Below are 21,854 nucleotides of genomic sequence, written 5' to 3'. Positions count from 1 at the left end.
CAAAATTCATTCTTTCAAATCAGTCATTAAAGCTACTGGTCCTGCATTTAAAGACATTCTCTCATTTTAAGCCCCCTGCTGTGGCTTCAGGCCACCCCTGAAGACAGTAAGTGTGTATGAAGTCACATCTATAAAAAACAGCCATGCTGCTACCCCCTCCCATAATTTCAAATCGCCATACATCTCTAACCTGTTTCTCCCAACGACGTAAAATCTCACGTCCAACCGAGTTAATCCCCACATGAGGCTGGGAAGAACACAAATTGGAAAGCCCAGGAGAAATGAAAAGAAATGCCAAATTTAGGCATTATGTTTCTCTAAGTGGTCTTACACGTGATTTCTTCTGTATATTAATGTGGAGCATAGGAATACGTGGTGTGTTTATGAATGGTAAATATTCTTACCAGCTGCCGTTTTTTTAAGGAGAATTAATGCTCATATGTGGAAGACTGAAGAGCAGTATGAATGTTATACTATATGACAGTCACCAAAATAATAAAATGCAGGAAATCTCTAATCACATTTAGTAGAGCTAAATCTGATTATATTAGTGTTGCTAATTCCTTTTTAGTTTAGAAACATTAAAAAATAAGGTAAATTCATTGAGAGAAAATCTGCTCTTTCGAAAAATCCAATATATCTCTTTCTGACTAGAGATGTTTTAACTTTTTACATTTTCTTACCTTGAGCTCCTTAGCGATTGCTAAATTTACAAGCCAGTAATCAGTTTTTGATCTAAAGGGTTTATTAGATATTTTTCCTTCAGAAAACGGTAACGGTCCCTTAATCGTCAGATCTAAATTGACTGCCAGCCTGTCTGACCCGGTCGAATGGCAAACCGGAAGTGCCCTTTCGACCCATTGCACCGGAAGTTCCCCACTTTTCCGTCTAACTGGAAGTTCCGGCTTGCTCTACGTGAAGCCGCCATGTCTGTCTCGGTGCTGCTTTCAATAATTTATCACACAGCGGCGTCTGAGCTTCCCGGTTCAGGGGAGGTTTAGTTTTACAAGCCGAACGGCAGAACCAGTCCGACGGCCGCTGGTGGGGCCGCACAGGAAGACGGTGTCTCAGCCCGAACCGGGCTGTCTTTGGCCGTGACGCTTCCGGAGCCCCCCGGACACGGTCGGCGTCTCCGACCGCCTGTCTGGCGTGTGTAGCGAAGTCTGCGGCCGGGCAGGAGCGTGCAGCGGCGCCCGAACACCGTGGGAGTCCCGGCAGGTTCTGTGGATCTGTGCCCAGCTAGCGGGGGCAAATCAGGGTTAGCCGGTGGGCCACTTCCGTGTTACCGAGGCGGGATGGCTGCCGACATCAACAACCTCCCCAAGCGGGGCGTGAGTGACCCATTGCCCCGCCAGTAGAAGCCCGCCTCCCCGGCCAGCTCAAGGGCCACGTTCACTGCGTTCAAAGGGCGGCCGGCTTGCCCCGGGAGCTGCCGACTTCCAGTACCCAGAGAGATCGCCGCGCATCGCGACATGGGCAGGCTTGGAGCCGTGCAGCCGAACCGGTGCCCCGCCACCCCTACGCCCCTCCTGTGAGTGTGATCGCACAGCGGATCTCCGTCGCCTTCGCTGAGGGTGTCCGGGGGCCTTTCGTGCCCCCCGGAATCGTTTAATAGGCGGCGGGTCTCCGATGCCGCCGCTTCGCCTTTGTAGCACCGGGACATCAGGCGTAGCGGTCGAGTTAGTGTGCTAGGAGTGAAGTGTGGCTCCCGGCCCGTAAATGCCCAGCTCGGAGTCGGTCCAGGAGTGCCGGGGGCGCGGTACCCCGGAACGGAGGAACCCCTGGCTGGACAGGCGGGATGATGTGCCCAGCGGGCGACGCAGGGATAAGAGGCGGCCGTCCTCGGGTCGACGGAAGAAGCACCGGCGGCCCAGAGAGCGGCGGGCGCAGCCAGAAGAGCCGAGCGGCGGCAGGGGGGGCGTGTTGGACCGAGACGGTGACCTCAGGACCCTGGTGGAATACGACGACATCAGCTCCCAGTCCGAGGGCTTTTCTGGCAGTCCGTCTCCTCGAGCCGAACCGCAGCGCCAGCGATTCCCGCACCAGCGACAGGACGATGCCACAGCATCGGCCGGGATGTCCACCCCTGCCAGGAAGCGGCCGCGGAAAGACGCTCAGCGGCGCTCGGCGGAGACCAGCGGACTGCAGTGGGAGGAGAAGAGGAACGACTGTCGGGAAAGGGAGCCCCGCGGCGGCAGGGACGGGGGAAAGAAGTCCACGCCGACTCCGGTGACTGCAGAGAAGAACGAGCCGAAGCAGCATCGGACCAGGGCCGAGAGGGAGAGGGAGCCGCCTTCAGCTTACAGGGAGACCCCGAAAGCTTACCGCGACCGTGAGGAGCCAGAGGCGTACAGGCGGAGCCCGGGCTTCAGCGAGGACAGTCCGTACGGGGCTCCTTACTCCCAAACTTACGCGTACCAGTCACCGCTGCACGGCTACAACCAGCTGTTACCCAGGCGGAGCCCCGGCTACGGGAGCCGGCGGCACTCTCCCAGCCCCACCTACTACGGCCGCGACGTGGAGCTGTACGGCGCATACGTATCCAAGTCGCCCGGCTCGTACTCGGCGACCAAGCGGCAGAGGTCCCCGCTGAGCCCCTACGGCCGACAGAGGTCGCCGAGCTTCGGTCGGAGCAGCCCCTACGAGCAAGGGGAGATCGGCTTCAGTCCGTACGGCGGCCGGCGGCGCTCTAGGAGCCCCTTCGGGAAGTCGTTCAGCCCCAGCCCTGATACAAGGTAATACCGACGACTGTTTAACCATGCTGCGGATTGTGGTCCCTAATCGTGGTTAGTGACTGTTTAACCGATCAGCAATCACTAATTGGGCTCAGTGACACAGTAGATGGATAAACTGTATGGCCAAATGATCTGAGTGTTTAAGCATCAGACGTGACCCATTTAGGAAGCTGCTCTGAAAGGGTGTTTTAATTGAGACACTCAACCCTTGGTCATTGTGTCCAGGACAGTAAATGGCCCTTAATTAAAGTAGAAATGGTGGTGTGGTTGCCTTGTGTCGTTATCACGTTGTGATGTTAGATTAGACTGAGTGGAGGAATCTGCTCGAGATATCTGTAATAACATCCATCTTAGCACTGACCTAAGTGTTCTTCTGTAGCCTCTCTGTCTTGTGTCGTGTTTTTCCCCAGTCGGATAGCCTGACTTCACATTACCCTCTAACCTAGGGGTGTCAAACGACAGTCCTGGAGGGCCAGAGCCCTGCACATTTTTGGGTTTCCCTTCGTTTAACACCTGATTCAACTCCTTGCGCTAATTATCACACAGCTCTTGAGCTGAATCATTTGTGGTGGAACAGGGAAAGAACTAAGCTACACAGGGCTCTGGTCCTCCAGGACTGCAGTTTGACACCCCTGCTGTAACCCTTTTGTTAGATTCCCATGCTGCCCTGACTCTGACGTGGCCCCTCTCTCTCCCTGCTGTCCCTTACCGCCCTGATTCTGATGTGGCACTTCTCTCTCCCTCCCTCTGCTCTGTCCCCCACAGGAGAGGGAAGTCACCGCCCAGCCGCAGCCCGTACCCAACCTCACGGCCATCCCGCTCACACAGCCGGCACCGTCACTCTCGTTCACGGAGCCGCCCCTCCAGCCTGTCGCCCAACACGCTTACCTTCAAGAGCAGCCTGGCTGCTGAACTCAGCAAGCAGAAGAAAGCCAAGGCCAGCCAGCCCAAGGGACCTGGGGACACACCCATTCCCGTTAAGGGCCCCGCCCTACCTTCCACCCCCGCCCCCCAGGCTTGCCCTGGCTCCAAAAGAGCCCGCCCTCCTTCCCCACCCCCTGACAAGGGCCCAAAGACCCCAGTGTCTGCCTGTCCTCAGTCTCCAACTGACGGGAACCCCAAGAAGACGACACTTCCCCCAACGCCCAGCAAAGAAAGCAAGGAGAAGGAGGAGCCCCCAGCAACAATGCCGGCAGCCCGGGAGAAGAGGAGAGGAGCCAAGGAAAAGGAGCAGGGAGCACCCCCTGTTGCCTCGACACTGCCATTGCTCCCTTTACCCCCAGCCTTGCTGGAGCATTTGGAGGGAGTAGACAGGTGAGTGAGGAGAACAGGCCCAAAGTCCCCCCAGGTCAGGGTCACATATGTATGGTAGGGGCGGTGGGGTCAGGTGAGAGTCACATACAAATAAACTGAGCTCGTCTTCTGTTCCTGGTGACAGGGAGGAAGTCATTGATTCTGCGATCAGGAAGGTCGCATATGGTGGTGATTCCTACCCCAGTATGGAAGGTGTAATGAGTTTTTTTGCCACGTGCCACCATGTTTGTTTCCCAGCTTGAAGGACTGCCTGCCCCCTCGACCAGTTAAGAAGAAGCAGGACAGCAAGCCCCCCCAGCTCCTGGCCGACCTCCCCCTCCCACCCGAGCTGCCTGGTGCCGAGTCCAGCTCCCCGGATGACACGAAGAACACGGCATCGCACCACCGGCCCAGGTGACCTGGTTTCTGCCCGACGCGGGGTGTAAGCAGGGCCCAGGTCACACGTGATATCCACAGGCTTTGAGGTGGCCCCCTGGGGCCTTTTGGGGATTAAGCAGTCCCGCCTCCCACCCTAAACTTGTCCCTGTCCCTGTAGGATCTGTGGCCCCCGCTGTGGTGAGATCAAGGAGACGGAGATCGCCTGGGGCAAGCGCTGTGTGGACAAGTTCGAGATCATCGGGATCACGGGAGAGGGCACCTATGGACAGGTATACAAAGCCAAGGACAAGGACACAGGTGAGAGCAGCGACTCCTACTGACCATCCAGAAGCGAGATGCTGCCTCAGTACTACTGGGGGTCCCGCCTGTGACTCAATTCTTATGCTAATGCCACTGATGAAGGTGGAGAAACGTTTGTGGTGCACATCTATCTGAGGACTGTTTTCCTCCCCAGCTGAAATGGTAGCCCTGAAGAAGGTGCGACTGGACAACGAGAAGGAGGGTTTCCCCATCACAGCCATCCGCGAGATCAAGATCCTTCGGCAGCTCAACCACAAGAGCATCATCAACATGAAGGAAATCGTCACCGACAAGGAGGACGCCGTTGACTTCAAGAACGATAAGGGTACTTGCATCTTGACAGCCATATCCTGCTGCACCAGTTCTCAGTCAGCCTGGTGGGGGGGGGAGGCAGGCACGGCACATTCTGGCTCACTCCCATTATCGCAAATCAGCCGACATGCCTCAGAGTGTGTGTTTGGCTCACGTTTGTCACGTCTCCTAGGGGCGTTCTACCTCGTCTTTGAGTACATGGACCACGACCTGATGGGCCTGCTAGAATCTGGCCTGGTCCACTTCAACGAGAGCCACATCAAGTCCTTCATGAGGCAACTGATGGAGGGTCTGGACTACTGCCACAAGAAGAACTTCCTACACAGGGACATCAAATGTTCCAACATCCTTCTCAACAACAGGTGAGCCACTGGACGTTGCCGGAGGGGAGTCAGTTTTACCTCATGCCATCAGAGAAACAGCTTGGTGTGTTAAACACACACAAGGACCCTGTTTTTTTGCAGTTCTTTGTTTTTGGTTCTCCGTTAAGGGCATTCCACATTAAGTAGCTCAGGAGCTGAATTGTTTGCTCCCCTCCACCAGGGGGCAGATCAAGCTCGCCGATTTCGGTTTGGCTCGACTCTACAATTCGGAGGAGAGGTGAGCATTCGCTCGTTCATCACGCCACTGTAAGACTCACCTGACTGCAGCAGCATTAACAGCCAGAGCGTTGCAGCATGTCAAGAGGATTTCTGGGTGATATTCAGCATTTCAGGCTTGGTTTGAGTTCAGTTTGATCCTACACTGAGCCATAACTTGTGAAGTAGATAATGTTGACTGTCTCATAAAAGCAATATGTATGAAGGTCTGGGATATATTAGATGGTAAGTAACATTGTAGTCAACATGTTGAATGCAGAAGAAATTTACAGGGATAAACATCTGAGAGCATCTCTGAAACTGCAAGGCTTGTAGGGTGCTCATGGTCATCCTTGGTGAGTACCTACTGAGAGTAGTCTGAGGGAAAAACCACAATTCGCCAGTGTTGGTTGGCCAAGACAAAGTACACGTCCAAAATACACATCCAGACCAAGGTTTTGTTTCAACCAACCAGTTGAACATAAAGAATCACATTCAGAGTGCTGAACTGGTTGGTTAAAACAAAACCTTGGTCTGGATTTGTACTTTCTGGACCTGAACTTTACACCTTTGAAAATTACAGAATTTTAATTATGATTATGGGAATAATGTCACCACACACAGTGCATCAAGCCATACTGCTTACTAGTTCCGGTTCTGGAGGGCTAGTCTGCAACACGGTTTGCAGACTTCCCTGGTCAAACAGCTCTGTTGCAGACTAGCTCTCCAAGACTAGAATCAGGGAACCCTGGTCTAGTTTATCCCAGAAATGGACACGCATGGTTTTTATGTGATAGTCAACATTATTCGCTTCATGTGGCGGTGATAATTGTTTTGTTCTGTCTTGCACCTACTAACCTGCAGTCTGACCCCATTTGAGTTGATTTACAGGTGTGTAGCGAATGCTGTCAATGTGGTCCTTCCAGATTGTTCCACCATTGGGCAAAACCCCAACTAAATGTCAGTCCTTGTTTGAAGTTGTTTGATGTGCCTTTAGAGTCAGCATTAGCACTGAGGCTACTGTCTGTGTGACCCCTCTGCCCCCCCAGCCGGCCGTACACCAACAAGGTGATCACCCTGTGGTACCGCCCCCCGGAGCTGCTCTTGGGCGAGGAGCGCTACACTCCGGCTATCGATGTGTGGAGCTGCGGGTAAGGCTTCCTCGGGCCGCCACGCCTCTCAGACGCTCCCTGACCTTCCCTGTCCTCAGTGTCCACTCTGCCTGTCCTTCAGCTGCATCCTCGGAGAGCTCTTCACCAAGAAGCCCATCTTCCAGGCCAACCAGGAGCTGGCCCAGCTCGAGCTCATTAGGTAAGCCCTGACTCTGGGTTTGAACCCGGTGTCCGTGGCGTTGCCCGAGCTCTCCCTGAGCGATGCGCTCTACTGCTCCCACAGCCGGATTTGCGGGAGCCCCTGCCCCGCTGTGTGGCCGGACGTGATCAAGTTGCCATACTTCAACGCCATGAAACCAAAGAAGCAGTATCGCCGCAGACTGAGGGAGGAGTTTGCATTGTAAGTGCCTTACGCTAAACCATACAGGCCCGTGCCGCCTCTCCTAAGCCTGATCCCACCCTGGCCAACGCTCGCCGCCTCTCCTAAGCCTGATCCCGCCCCGGCCAACGCTCGCCGCCTCTCCTAAGCCTGATCCCGCTCCGGCCAACGCTGGCCGCCTCTCCTAAGCCTGATCCCGCCCCGGCCAACGCTCGCCGCCTCTCCTAACCCTGACCCCTCCCCTAACCCTGACCCCTCCCCTTTCTGCCCTCAGCGTGCCGTCGGCGGCACTGGATCTCTTCGACCACATGCTGGCGTTGGACCCTGGCAGGCGCTGCACAGCAGAGCAAGCGCTCTGCAGCGACTTCTTGCGGGACGTGGACCCGGCGCGGATGCCCACCCCTGAGTGCGTATGGGTCTGCAGTATAGGGTCGGGGAGGGTGGGCCGGGACTGCCCTGCGTCTGACTCTGCGCTTGCAGTCTCCCCCTGTGGCAGGACTGTCATGAGCTGTGGAGTAAGAGGAGACGCAGGCAGAAGCAGCTCTCCGAGGAAACCACCGTGCCCCCCAAGGCACCCCGCAAGGACCTGGGTCTGGATGACAGCCGTAGCAGCACCCCCCAGGGGTATCCCGCTCCCGGGCAGCAGAAGGCTGGCGGCAGCACCGCGGGAGCACTGGGTGAGGAGGTGGTTTGTGTCAGGAAATGGTTTGGTTTTAGGTGTCTTAATAATATGACCTGTGAACATCTGCTGAAAAAAAAAAAAAAAAAAACCCATATTATGGGGTTTGGTGGGGTGGTTCGCCAGTGATTCTGGCAGGGTCCTGCTCACTCCCTTGTCCCCCCTGCAGAGGTGAAGGCCCCTGCTTCCCAGATGCCCCCAGAGCAGCTGGCCGCGATCGTCAACCTGCTCCAGTCCAAGAGTTCGGTGAGCTTGGCCCAGCTGGCACAGGCCCTGAACGTCACTGCGAACCCAGATGTGCTGCAGCAGCTGGTGCAGGCCTCGCTGCCCCCTGCCGGGACTCAGGCCGAGCCAGGGCTCCCCCCGCACACGCAGGGCAAGCCAGAGGGGGAGGGCGCCCCCAGCGCCATGCACACCGCCGTCACTGTGCTCCTGGCCCAGCTGTTGAAGGTCCCTCAGAGGAAGGCGGAAGGAGGAAACACGGCAGCCGACCCCCTCCCAGAGGAAGCTCCCCCAGAAGCACAGTGCCCCCCCTCGCAGCCCAGTCCACCGCCTCCCGTCTCTCCAGGTAACTTTAGCACTGGGTGTCTCACAGAGATCTGGCCTCCACCTCTTTCTAAAACACTCGCCTTCTCCCCCTTCATAGTATCGGACAGCAGCGGGGTCTCAGTTGCACAGCTGCCCCCTGCTGCCCCCCCGATCCTGCCCCCCAACCAGAGGCCCCCAGAGCCCCCTGAACCACCCCCCTCCGGAGAGGACCTCGACTACAGGCCCGAGGGTGGCCAGCAGCTCACCAGCAGGGGGAGCGACATGGATGGAAGTGCCCCCCCTGAGCCTGATTATCCACCGCCCCCGTGTCCCCCGCACCCAGAGCTCCCGCCCCCACCCAGTTTTGCCCCTGTGCCGCCACCACCACTGCCCCTGCCTACACTGCCCTTTCCCCCTGCCGGTTACCCTGCTGAGGCCTTTGGAGCAAGCTACCTGGGGGCGGTGCCCCCCCACGCGCTAAGGGACATGTTCAGGAGCACGGCCCCGCCTCCTTCTGCACAGCAGCTCCCCCCAGGGTTTCCGGAGGCCTTCCCCCATGGGGGGGTCGCACCGGCCCACACTGGAAGCAGCTTGATGTTCAGCGGTGACAAGGACCATCGCTTTGAGTTCAACCACAGCCCACTGCCCATGGAGGGGCTGCCCCCTCCCAGCTACAACCACAGCCTGAGCAGAGCGGACCACGTGCTGCCGCCCCCGCTGCCACTGCCCCCACACCGGCCTGCCCCGGGCTGGGGCTCACCCTCCCAGCCCTCCATGGCTCCTTTCCCACCCGGCTTCATGCCGCACATGAACGCAGCGGCACTCAGGGGCCGGGGCCTCCCCTTCTGACTGGAGCCCCCAGCCGTGGAACACAAGCTGTGTGACTTGAAAGGATTCATTCACTGGACAGTGTTTCTTTTTGCCCCGGCCCCCGTTAAACAGCCCACGGGGGTCTTTCTCACAGTTTGGTATTGTTTTTATTCTACTGATGTCTTTTAAATTAAACTCCCCTTTTGGGTGCGCACTCTGCCTAACCAAGTCCCCATTTGTATCTGTTCCTTAGCGATCACCGCCTTTTTTAATTGCTTCAGGGCAGACTAATCAAAGGTTTCTTACTAAGTAGTCCAAACCTGATTAGGTATGACATTAACTACCTGTGCGACTGAAAATTGTTTTGGACCAACCGCATTTTAGCGAACAACCAGGTGTGGTAATAAAGACACTGGATAAGTCACTTTCTCTATGGAGAAATATTTTTTCTGAAGGTTGGTTTCACGTGGCAAACTCTTCAAAATCTGATCTAAATTTAACTGTCTAAAGCAAACGACAGACGGTGTCTTTAGTTGTGCTAAAACCAAAACGAACCACACCCAGCCCTGTTCCCACAAGGGCAACAATGTCTTTTGTATGGATTTTTTCCCCCTGTAAATGTTTATTAAAGAATTTCACATTTAAAAATGCGGATCTCTCTTTTAATGTGTAGCACAACCATGTCTGATACTGATGAATGGTGAAACAGCACCCCCTACAGGAAATGATTAGCTACAACAATCCAATATTATTAAGGGTCTGTATTAACTAGGCAAATTAAATGAACTTACTGGGGCATTTCCCATAAGTTAAATCCTGAAAAGCTTTCAGCCCCCATTCGTTATCCAAGGGAACACCTGATTGCGTTGGTCTGTTGCTGCTTAACTTCAGTGAAATATCTAAGAGCCACTTAGTTTTGTGGTTCCCCTTAAAAAATGAGGTGGTGCAGTACCATCTCAGCAACAGCAGATGGCAGTGCATAAATACAGCTTACTGCTGCTGGCAGCAAATTCACCATTCAACTGCTTACTCAATTTATCACCTGCAGTAATTTGCCAAAAGATGTAACATTATACCACTGTTTCCTGCCTGGATTTAGAACAGCTTAAGTGTTACTGGGTGGTGGGTGGGCTAAATCTCTGTGCCCATGGTCAGAAGATGACCAGTTCAAGCCCCAGCTTAGCTTCAGCAGAACAGTCACACGTCCAATGCACCCTTGAGCAAAACCCTTAACAACCCCCCCCCCCCCCCAAAAGCCCCATAGGAACCACACATGAGGGTCACACTGCAGGACAAACCAAAGCTATGAAGAATAAGAGAGTAGGCAAAGAGAGCATTCTAATATACCTGTACTTGTGCAAATGGCAAATAAGTGATGTATCATTACTTGAGGTTTTGTGGAAGCCCTAAGCCTGGTTAGTAGGATTGAATCCAAAAGTAATATCACAGGGCCTTTCAGCATAGCCCTTAACCCAAAAATTCTCTCACCCCAAGCTGGGTCAAAAAGTTTTGAAACTGAACATAGATATACTGATGAAACAGCTTTTTGTGTGTGATAAACCATACAAATCTACCCATAAATTTTGAACCCATACTTACCTTTGATATCATCCCAGGTTGCTGAGCACTTTGTGAAATATGCGGCTGTTTAGCTCTACTTCTGGGCTGATAACGCTGAATAAGAATATTACAACTGATCCGTCTGCTGTCATGTTCAACACACACAGAAACAAACCAGAACTTTCCATGACCTTCCCCTAACAGTTACAGCCACACCAAAGCGCACCACGGCTGCTTGTTGACACATAACCTGCCATGTCCTCAGTTCTACACCACGCTCTACAGTGAGATAAATTACCTGTAATGCCTTATGTAAAATCACTCTTCCAGTTCATCTACACATCAACGGGACACTTTATTTTTCAAACATAGATGCTTCAAGTCACAGTAAATTATCAAGATAGCAAAGTAGCTTTTACACAATGTATAAAACGTATAACATTTTAATACAAACAGAACACTTTACCGTACTAGTTATATTAACTAGTTTTCTCTTTACAACTGAACATTTCCATTTCTGAGTCTAGCCACCCTGACAAAAGCTCAGGTGAGAAAGAGCAGAAACAGGAGGAAGAAGAAGCACTCAGGAGTATCACTGAGAGAGAAAACTAACAGATTACCTGTAGAGATAAATAAAACAAAGGCTGGTAGAGGAAGCCATCAAACTAGAGAAAGGCAGATCAGATGCCTTCAGAACAACCATTATCAAACTGGTCCTGGGTCACAGAGCAGCACAGGTACAACGTGCGTTAAAGAACAAAGGAGCAACGTAAAAGCAGAGGAGAGACGTACTTGAGGCCCAAGACCCAAACTATGAATGGTGCACATGAAGTCAATCATGTGTGAGAGTCCTACAGCCACAAGTAGCACACAATACACACACACACAGCAAAGTTTAAAGAAACCACACATTCAGGGAAAAAAAACTACCCAGCTGACTGAACCTGTTACCCACTTTTCTCTTAAAATATTTACATTTAAAAAAAACACCTGAGGAACCTGTACTGTATATGTTGTAGATTTCATAGAAGAAAAGCAGTTTGTGAGGGAGAATTTCAGCAGCGACAGTTGACGGATACATATTGCCATTGTGTACAAACGGTCTATGGTCACTTGTGCGACTCACAATCCATGCGAAGACATTCAGCTTCTACAAATAGAGGTTTGTGAAAGTCTTTCAATTAAAAACGCTTGTGGGGATAAAACGGCAGCACCGGTTTGCAGCTCCGAGTGCGGAGTGTCAGCGAGAGCCATGGGCAGGAGCCTCTGACACCCCAACAGAGTTACAGCTGCCCCAGGACAGCCCCCCCTACAGCAAACATGTGCGCAGCACACCTTCCCACACGTGTATAATGAAGCGACATCCTTGTTCCCAGACTTCTTCAACGATGAGTGACGGATCCAGAACACCGGGAGACGGGCTATGGTGGCACACACCGGCCACGTGTGCGTATGGAGTACGCACCTCTCCGCAGCCCTATCAGACAAAAACATACGGGTGCTCATAGCCATCCGCATGCCAGGAGGAGGTAATCGCTAGGAAGAGCTGCAGCATGGACAGGTAACAGTCAGGCCGATTGCTGGTGATCCTACACTGATAAGGCAGTATCCAAAATGACACCACTCTACACTCCAGTTGGCAAACACTCACATAACCAAATAAAAACTTTAAAAGTGTAATCAGAAAATGTACTGCTGCAGCCGTGTCTCTCTTCAGCGGTTAAAATATCTCCCTCTCCTGCCCGTGTGCGAGGCTTGCTCTGTGCTACTCTTGACTTTCGCGTCTGTCACAGCAACTGGCTGCAGACCAGCCCAGGGGTCCTGCAGCATAGTCGGGTTGTAAAACGCTTCCACGCCATTTGCCACCCTCTCCCTGCCATGCGTTGGCCCGAACGGGGTGGAGGTCCGTGGGGAACCCTTCGGGAAGAAATCATCACGTAGACACATTAATCAATAATCATCCCGTTCGACTATCTCCATAGGCAAACTATAGAACACAAACTCCAAATGTGGATCTCGTGCACTGACTCACTAAGAACAACAGTGGGAAATTTAACGTAGTTACTGCGCTCAATCTGAGAGCTCAGGGTCGTCTTAAGGAGTTAAGTGCCTCATGAAACAGCAAAAATCCAAACAGGTACGGTACAGACATGTACTAGGAAATATAATTAATTAGTTACACAGACTAGTCATCGTACCGTTGGTCCGCCAGAACATTGAGCTCGAGAAGAAAATCTAAGTTTAACCTGGCTCACAGAGGTCTCGGTGTTTAGTTACCTGATAGCCCTTGTGGTGTCCAGGACTCTCTGAGTTATATGGGCTTTTTTTATAGGGTGGAGTAAATCTAGGACTCGCAGAAGGCCGCCTCGGCGTGCGGCCCGGGGACGGACTGCCGTAAAACCGACCCTTTCCGCCGCCACCATTATTACTGCCGTGAAAATCTCTCGGAGGAGTATCGGGAGAACCGCAGTACTGCGCGATCCTGGGCCCGAACGACGGAGGAGGACCGTTTGGAAAAGCCCAAGGTGGAGGGTGAAACGCGCCCGCTCCTCCGCTATCGAACCCGGCTGGGGGACTACGATATCCCCCAGGTCTCGGGCCCATTCCGCCTGGAGGAGCAGGAGGTCGAAAGTTCGGTCTGTGCATAACTCCTGATATGCTGTCGTCACGCTAATGAAACAAAAAGCAAAACGATACGCAATACAAGTCTGTGAAATAGTAAAATTAGTCAAAAATTACTCGACAACACAATCAAACTGCCGCCATCTTCGTGTCGCGCCCTGCCCGGAAGTGTACAGCAGTCTTACGGGTCCGGGAACACAAACGTATCGCACCTGGGTTCCTAGGCCCGATAGCTACTCAGCTACCATCCGTATTGTTCAGGCATGGAATAAATGTGGTAATTAACACAGAATCATGTAGATCATTATATTTTCACACAAATATTTACACCGAAATAGATATTTAATGGCAATTAAATCATTAAGGGAAATAACTGAAGCTTTGTTTACTACAGTGTTTTCAGTTACCTATTTTAAAATAGTGTTCAGATACTATTCAAATACATAAATTGTAGAAACTCAATATCAAGGACCTTGTTTAACTAAATACAGGTCTTAGTCAAACATACGAAACCATTTCCCCAGCCCTAAATTCCTAAAATGTTCGGGTTTACTTAGCCTCATCACTCAGCAGGGTGAGAGAGGGATTCGAAAAAACAAACACAGATCGTTACATTCCAGAGGTCCACCCTCCGTGCGGAGTCCAGACTCCAGAGTGCTACACCTGTCATGCTGTTCTATCCCAAATACAGAGAGAGGCTCCGTTTTGACATTTCGGTTGGCTTTAGTATAGAAGAAGCAACATTGTAAAGGGATTTTTCACGTGCGCTTTCACTCTAAAGTAAAATTCAGTTTCCCCCCTGTGACATTGGATGTGTGACAGGTTTTCTGTTTCTGGGCTACAAGTTTCAACTACACTAAGTTCTATTTATATATGGTTCCAGATCGCGGGACCTTCAGACACAGTGATCTATGTTTTTCTTTGCACTCTTTTTAGGATGTTTTATCATGCCACAAACCTTCAAGTTTCAGCATCTAAAGGTTGTCCTTTGCATGATACCAGGAAATGTCAGGGATGTGGGTTTGGAAAGTGGTTCCAATTAGGTAATTGTTTGTATTCGTCTGTTGTGGTCAGGGATTCGTCTTCAGAAATGTTCCATATCCTTCCTGCTTTTAATTGTATCCAGGTCTGGAAAATTATAGTACAGCTAAAGCACATTAAGTAAGGTTTTCTGTGGTTTCAAAAAAAGTCACACTTCTCCTGCCCCCCCCCCCCCACACACACACACACCCCAGGCACTGTGGTATGCCCTGTTCTGCCTTTCAGTCTCACCTTACACTCATCTGCGGCTCAGCACTGCCATCAGATGCAGTAAATCTCAAATGCCGAGCCGGACCCCACGACCTTCTGGGACACAAACCAGCCACTAGAGAATAGAGGGTCACCAAGGGCAGGTAAACAGCAGCCAATCGGCTGCTTTCTGCCAGCAAATTTATGTGAACAAGAAGACTACGTTGTCAGGGGGTGCGATCACATGCTTTGGTAAAAAAAAAATTCTCCGATCGCTCACCCAGCATGCAGTGAAAACCTGATGAAGCGTGAGACAGAGGGCACCGCGGATGGGATGCCAGTCTGTTGCAGGACACACGCTACAGGCTTCATTCAACCTGTCACTTGACAAAAATAAACAAGTAATAAAATTGCACCATGTACAGAATCCAGAGAGACTTTTCAGCTTGGTGGTCAGCTTCCATTAGGTAGTGTCTGTCACAGTTAATGCTACGGGTGGAGATCTTTAGATACCTTCATGCTGGGATGAGTTCTTATAGATTGTTGTTGTTATACATGTGTGTTCAAACAGCCTTCTGCTTACCATCCATTTATCTACCATTTCCTACTGAGAGTTTCTGTTTATTATAATAATTACTGTTCAGATTTGAAGTTCCATAGGAATGTAAGCTAAAGGGACTGGTAGCCGAGTGCATGATTATTTTTTGAGTGTATAAAGATGGGGGGAACTGCAGTGCTCATTTTAACCACATGAAGTCCCCAGTTAGGATAATCGGATGAGGGCCTATATTGGCATATCCGGGCTGCAAAAATACAGACCGTTGGCCTCCCAGAGTGGCCGAACCTTGTATCGAATGGGACGGGACCTGGTGTGCCTCTGTAATGCGATCCAACCCTCTCCTTCTTCATCAACACTTATCCATTCCTGTTGGTGTTATTGCTACACTGCTGTCTTAATGAATTACTGTCCTTGGGATAATCAGGAAAGAAAGCAACAGGGAATCCAGCATATTTTTCCCAAACTTGACCTGTCTCTGACAATCCAGACTGACGAGCAGCATGTGCTGGTCTGTGGAGAATCCCACATCCAAGAGGAGCGTATCCCTAGGCTTGTTATCTGGCCTTTGCACCAAAACATGTTTATCCTTATTTTGAAAATCTTTAATTTAAATACAGGTCCATTGATAGATAAAATACAAAACAATGTCAGTCTGTAACATTACAGAGTGTTGATGGAATGTTCTAGAAAGACAAGATCAGGTCTCTTAGTTCTGCTGTCAGTCATTTTTCGGGGATGGATCACAGTGCCAGTTGCTCCTTTCCTGCACAGTCCAGACAGCCCTTGAGATGACAACATATTGAATTGAATGAATCTAGTGATCAGTGGTCATTGTTGACACACCAAAGCACATAACAACAAAATGTGTCCTCTGCATTTAACCCATATGTATACAATTCCATGTGAGGAATACATGACATTAGGGCAGCAGCAGGGGTTACGGGAAGCTGGAAAAGAAAATATTGACCACTGTCTAAATGTGAAGACGCTCTATGGTATAACAGAAAGAGCCCATTCTTGGTTTCTTTAATGTGTGGAAGTCAGCCCTATTTGGACTGTTTTTCTCTAGAGGACTTGGAGCACAGATTTTGCAGAAAAAAGCATCAGAACTTCCTTGATCCGAAACATGTGTCCATATCGTGTTCTACATTATGTCAGTTGTACTAAACCATTCACTGTTTCCGTTGGAACATAATTATTCTTGTCACCATATAAATGTGCACTTTTTATTATGAAATACATCATGGATAGAGAACAAAAGACTAGCATTTTTCTGTAATGTTACTCTTAAGATTTCATGAAAAGAAATCATTTAAAGTTGGAAGATTAATGACTGAAATTCCTATTCATAATTAGCACATTGGGTAGCGCATTACAATAAATATTTTATTGCTATGGATTGTGATGATAAGATCTTGTTTATGTAAACATCTGGATGTTGCACGAAGAGGTTCAGGCTGAATACTTCGTTAATGAACCAATTCTGAGCCCTGCTTTGGTGTCACTTTGGTTCGGAATACTTATCATCCTGCACTAATGCCCCATTTAGTTTGCATTGTCAGCTGCCTCTTGTATAGATTCTGCATCAACAATTGGCCATTAAGAACTTGCATGATCTCATCCACCACTATCTGGCAAACGCAACCGAATATAATGAAGAAGTGCTTTGATACCAATGGTGTTTTAACTCATTATTTAAAGATATATGTACCAAAAATTAAGTTTAACCTCATCCTCAGTTGTGATAAGATTCTATTATGTATTTATCATAACGATATCTGTGAGGGTTCAAGCTCAAGGGCATCCTGAAATTGACAGGGATCTACAAAACCATCCGTGTGCACCCTCTCAAGGCCTCAACAGTCCGGTACAGTCTGGGAATGATGAGCCCACTTTCCCCCCGAATTTCCGGCTGCCATTCCGAAGCCTTGTACCAGTCACGCATTTCCGAAGCTGATAAGGATCAAGACTGGGGGTCTGTTCTTTGTTTGTGTGGCTTCCGTATTGATGTTGATGTAGTTCGTGGCTATGTGGGTGAGCCGGGCCACCTAGGAGACCTAAAAGGAATGGTAGTAATGGACTTTAAATCTTTCCTCTGTCAACAACTTAGTCTTCCATCTCCCGTTTGGCTCAGAAGCTTTTCCCGCTGTAATCATATATCTGACTCAATATTTAGTTCTAAAGACTGAATCTTTCACTAGACTCTCAAATTATCGCAAGATCACCTCTTTGGCTGTTCTCTTTCCCCAATAAATTCCTCTGAAGTAAACAAAAGAGTGGCATGTTATGAGAAGGTGCCATGTTCTTTTGAAGATGTATCTGCATAAATATACCACTGATTGTAAACAATGATGTAAAAATCACTCTTTGCCACACACAGAAGGGTCATAGTGTTGTGTAACAGTGTTGAATAGAGCGTGATAGCAAATATCTAAAATGTTTTTGGAACTTTGAAACCTAGAAAGAGCGCAGATGATATTACATACGTAAATGGACGCATTACAAAGTGTGGGGTCAAACACTTTAAACAAGGGGATGTGAAAATCAAAAGTACTGTGTTTTTTACTGGAAGCTTGACTGAGCTGTTAACCTGAATAATGAAGCAGACAGAATGTTCGTAGGGTCATGAATGGGAGGTGATCATGCAGACTGTCTCTGCTGGAGTCATGAAACCCAACCAAAACCCGAATGGCCTAATCAGTTCCAGGCAAGGAATTGTGGGAAATAAATGCCTATGTATTGACAATAAGGATGGTCTTCCTTGAGTGGTCTTTGGGTTGTTAGGAGTGTTACATTCAGTATGTTCTTTCCACCCCAACCAGGGTTCCATTCACACTTAGTCTAAAGAGGACTTAGATGGTGAATCTGTAGGTGACGTGGGAGAGGAAGTCTTCATGACCTCATAGATATGTACAAGAGGGACCTGAAGGCGTGAATCTTAAGCTGAATCTCTGCTTTATTGTAGACTAAATAAATCAAATACGTTAAGAAGAATCCATTATTTAATTATTCTGTTTTCATTTCGCCGTGGAAAGTACTGAAAAGGATCTTGAATCTCGAATCAAAGCAAACTAGTCGTTTTATTCCTATCACTTTGTGAAGCCTTTAATGGTGCCACCCACAGTTATGGCTTCATGATTTCAATTAATCATCCCAGATTTATCCTGTGCAGAGTGTAAAGGTTAGATTCTGGTCAGATGCATGTCACTGTACGCTCATGTGAAAGCCTGAATAAAGCCACATCCGTATCTGAGCTGAATTTGTGCAGTCTGTTCCATGGCCTGTTTGGAGTTGGGAGTAGCAGGGCTGTGGCCTGCATGACACCTTCCTGTTGTCCCTGAGATGCTGGAACAGTACCAACAGTCCGTCCCTCACCTCTCTTTCCCTCCAAATTCTAAAAATGATCTATTTACACAGGTGCTGTTGTTTGTTTACCCCCCAGCAGGGGGTGCTGTATACCAATGACAAAGGACAGCATGCAGTTTATGCCACACAAAATATATAATAATGCAGGACTAGACACAGCTCATCGCTGAAGGATGTGGTCGTGTTGTATCAGGATTGGAACAAATATGTGCAATGAGACAGTTCAGGTATCTTCATAATTTTAATATACTTTAATTTTTTTATCAGTATCATAGTGTTAGGTTATACCAATATCAGAAATTGTCAGCACCTTTATTTTTTTATTATTGACTTATTAAGATAGAACAATATGAAAACTCTTGATTGTTGTTAAATCTCAGTTTAGGGCAGATAGTTATATTTTTTCATTTCTACCTAACAATTTATTGCTTTTTTTTCTCTAATCAAAAAATTCTGTCCTGGAAAATCTGAGCGGTACTTTGAATACGTTTATAAATCAAATAAATATGTTTTAGATTACGATTGTGGTCTCCTAGACATATATATGCCACATCTTGGGCACTGTGTATGTTTGACAGGGATCAAACGCACCATGTGTGAGTTTAATATTCTGGACTACAGGCTGATACTGTATTTTTGGGCACCAGTGTATTTTGTCTATACGTTCCTTTGATCTGAAATTACTCTTAGGGAGATGCATTCGCAAAGTCTCAAATGATGAAGCAAGTTACCATCTGGAGTCAAGGCCCTTTGACTGAATATAATGTACAGAAGTTTAGAAATATTTGCACTACGGTGCCTGAATTGGCAAAGTGTCTGAAATGGACCCCCCATCCCCCTAAGCCCTGTTCTGATCACAGAGACTCCTCCTTAGTCAGTTATGTTGTCCTAAAGCAGAAGCTGAGGACTGGATCCTGTTGCTCTTCCCATCAGGAACTTGCAGATGTTTGCTGTAGAGATCTGTAACACAGCCGTGGTGAACATTAAATGCTACAACTTCTACATATGTTATAGCCAAGACTTCATAACATTAGCCTAAAGTATTTTTCAGAAACACCCGTGCTATATGCTCTCTGCGCTTGTTTGTCTGTGGTCCAGGGTCCTCACAGGAAGGGAACGGCCTTATGGGATACTCTGACCAGGGACGTTTGTCATGTTCTGCAGCCATCACATGGGGACCATCTGGAAGCTTGGCGAGAAACATCCCTGCTGTTAATCTCTCTCACCACAAGCAGTGTGTGTCCTTGTGTTTAAGTCTGAAGCTGATTTATTGCTATAATTGTGAGCTTCAGCCTGGTGAAGACTTGCTTGTTGAAGACTGGACAGTTTCAATTTTATCCCCCTCTCGGGTTGCCTTCCAGTGTTACATTTCTTCCAGACTGCATCTGGTTGTTTTAAAGCTAAATATCCACATCCAAAAAATATTCATTGGTTCCATATAATTTGCACCTTTCCAGCTCAGTTTTGCCTTAATTTAAGAGTATTGTTTGCACATCTAAGGGTGTTTTTGGCAATTTCTGTGCATGTTTCCTAGTGTCTTCGTGTTCATACACTGACACAGACAGTTCATGCATCTTTCAGAAAATGTTTGTCAAGGTATAAAGTGCTAAAGTCATCACTAGAGGGCAGCCTTGTCACCCTGCAGTATGTTACTGCCGTAGATGGCAGCGGACTGTTACCAGCCTATGTTAGAAACCAGGTTTGACTCTACAAGCCCAGTCCTGTCAAAGCCTGACAACTTTGGGTATACTCCTATGATGATGATGATGATGGACACTAATAAAAATTGTCCACCTATGTGTAGGCTCTGTGACGAAGGGAGTCAGTGAAATTTAAAGGCTGCGGAGTTTTCCGCTTGAGCCAAAGCTCATAACTGCTCCCGAGAGCCATTTTCCATGCTGTGAAATAAAATGGTGATTGTATGTAGTATCCAGTCACAGACTCCGATGTCAGGAAAAAAAACAAAAAATTTGGCTGACTAGTAAAAAAAACGCAGTCGATCGATTTGTTATGCCAGTTTCTTTATGAAGTAATGTGTGTATATAAGTGTTCACATTCATACACACCGTGTATGAATGTGGACGGACAAGACTGTCCATCAGAAGCCATTTAAGTGTTATATGGAATTCATAACATCTGACCTAATTCTGGGGCTTGGTCCCAAACTGAGCTCAATTAAAGTTTCCTAATTATTTTTCCATAACTGTTTTTGGCAGCGTGTGAATAGGAAGCCAGCTAAAATATTCTTTCTCTGTTTTCGGAAATGCATGCAGGCAACTGGGTCAGTTCAGCTGGTGGGGAGTAAACGCACAGATCATTCCTGTCCCCTCGACATGTAGCTGCCAGTAAATATCAGCCTGACCTTTTCTGTAAAAGCCAGACAAGGCATATGTTACATGTTTCCTTTATATATCAAAAGCTTGTAGTAAAGATCCATGTTAATAAATGAATGTGAAAACACACACAATAACAGCTGAGATGATGTGTCCAAGTTTATGACAAGTTTATGGTCTCCAAAGTTATATATCAGAATTTTGACAATACTATCATTTTTTGTAGACTCTGGGCTATCCTTACAAGAATATTTAGTGCAAAATATTCATTTTTGTACTAAAAAATCCAGTATTCTTGATTTTGGTTGCATTCATCTTCCAGCAGTGGTATTGGGGTAGGGTGGCTGGGATATACATACCCCATCATAGGACACAGGGCTGGGGACACCCTGGATGGGATGCCTGTCCATCACAGGACACAAGGCAGGGGACACTCTGGATGGGATGCCTGTCCATCACAGAACACAAGGCAGGGGACACCCTGGATGGGATGCCTGTCCATCACAGGACACAAGGCAGGGGACACTCTGGATGGGATGCCTGTCCATCACGGGACACAAGGCAGGGGACACTCTGGATGGGATGCCTGTCCATCACAGGACACAAGGCAGGGGACACTCTGGATGGGATGCCTGTCCATCACGGGACACAAGGCAGGGGACACTCTGGATGGGATGCCTGTCCATCACAGGACACAAGGCAGGGGACACTCTGGACGGGATGCCTGTCCATCACAGGACACAAGGCAGGGGACACCCTGGACGGGATTCCTGTCCATCACAGGACACAAGGCAGGGGTACATCTTGGATGGGATGCCTGTCCATCACAGGACACAAGTCAGGGGACACTCTGGATGGGATGCCTGTCCATCACAGAACACAAGGCAGGGGACACTCTGGATGGGATACCTGTCCATCACAGGACACAAGGCAGGGGACACCCTGGATGGGATGCCTGTCCATCACAGAACACAAGGCAGGGGACACTCTGGATGGGATACCTGTCCATCACAGGACACAAGGCAGGGGACACTCTGGATGGGATGCCTGTCCATCACA

At 49.0% G+C, this 21,854-nt stretch overlaps 2 protein-coding genes across 2 annotated transcripts; one reads left to right on the top strand and one right to left on the bottom strand.

Annotated features, from left to right (window-relative positions):
* The first annotated feature begins 896 nt into the window (after positions 1-896).
* On the top strand, positions 897-9,773 carry LOC111859545 (cyclin-dependent kinase 13). Its single transcript, XM_023842309.2, has 14 exons — positions 897-2,735; positions 3,501-4,049; positions 4,287-4,442; positions 4,585-4,724; positions 4,882-5,052; positions 5,212-5,401; positions 5,583-5,639; positions 6,667-6,768; positions 6,851-6,928; positions 7,013-7,129; positions 7,383-7,514; positions 7,589-7,785; positions 7,957-8,355; positions 8,434-9,773. The coding sequence occupies exons 1-14, from the start codon at positions 1,720-1,722 to the stop codon at positions 9,162-9,164; spliced, it is 4,035 nt and encodes a 1,344-aa protein (XP_023698077.2). The 5' UTR covers positions 897-1,719; the 3' UTR covers positions 9,165-9,773.
* A 1,248-nt stretch (positions 9,774-11,021) lies between these two features.
* Positions 11,022-13,499, bottom strand: mplkip (M-phase specific PLK1 interacting protein). The gene is made up of 2 exons (XM_023842291.2): positions 12,963-13,499; positions 11,022-12,602 (listed from the first exon to the last, which is right to left on the bottom strand). Exons 1-2 carry the CDS (start codon positions 13,329-13,331, stop codon positions 12,399-12,401), a joined length of 573 nt encoding a protein of 190 aa, XP_023698059.1. The 5' UTR covers positions 13,332-13,499; the 3' UTR covers positions 11,022-12,398.
* Positions 13,500-21,854: the final 8,355 nt, after the last annotated feature.

The sequence above is a fragment of the Paramormyrops kingsleyae genome, chromosome 4 (genome assembly GCF_048594095.1).
Source record: "Paramormyrops kingsleyae isolate MSU_618 chromosome 4, PKINGS_0.4, whole genome shotgun sequence".
Classification (NCBI taxonomy): Eukaryota; Metazoa; Chordata; class Actinopteri; order Osteoglossiformes; family Mormyridae; genus Paramormyrops; species Paramormyrops kingsleyae.
Note: the sequence above shows the minus strand (reverse complement) of the source record. Positions and strands in the feature narration are given on the sequence as shown.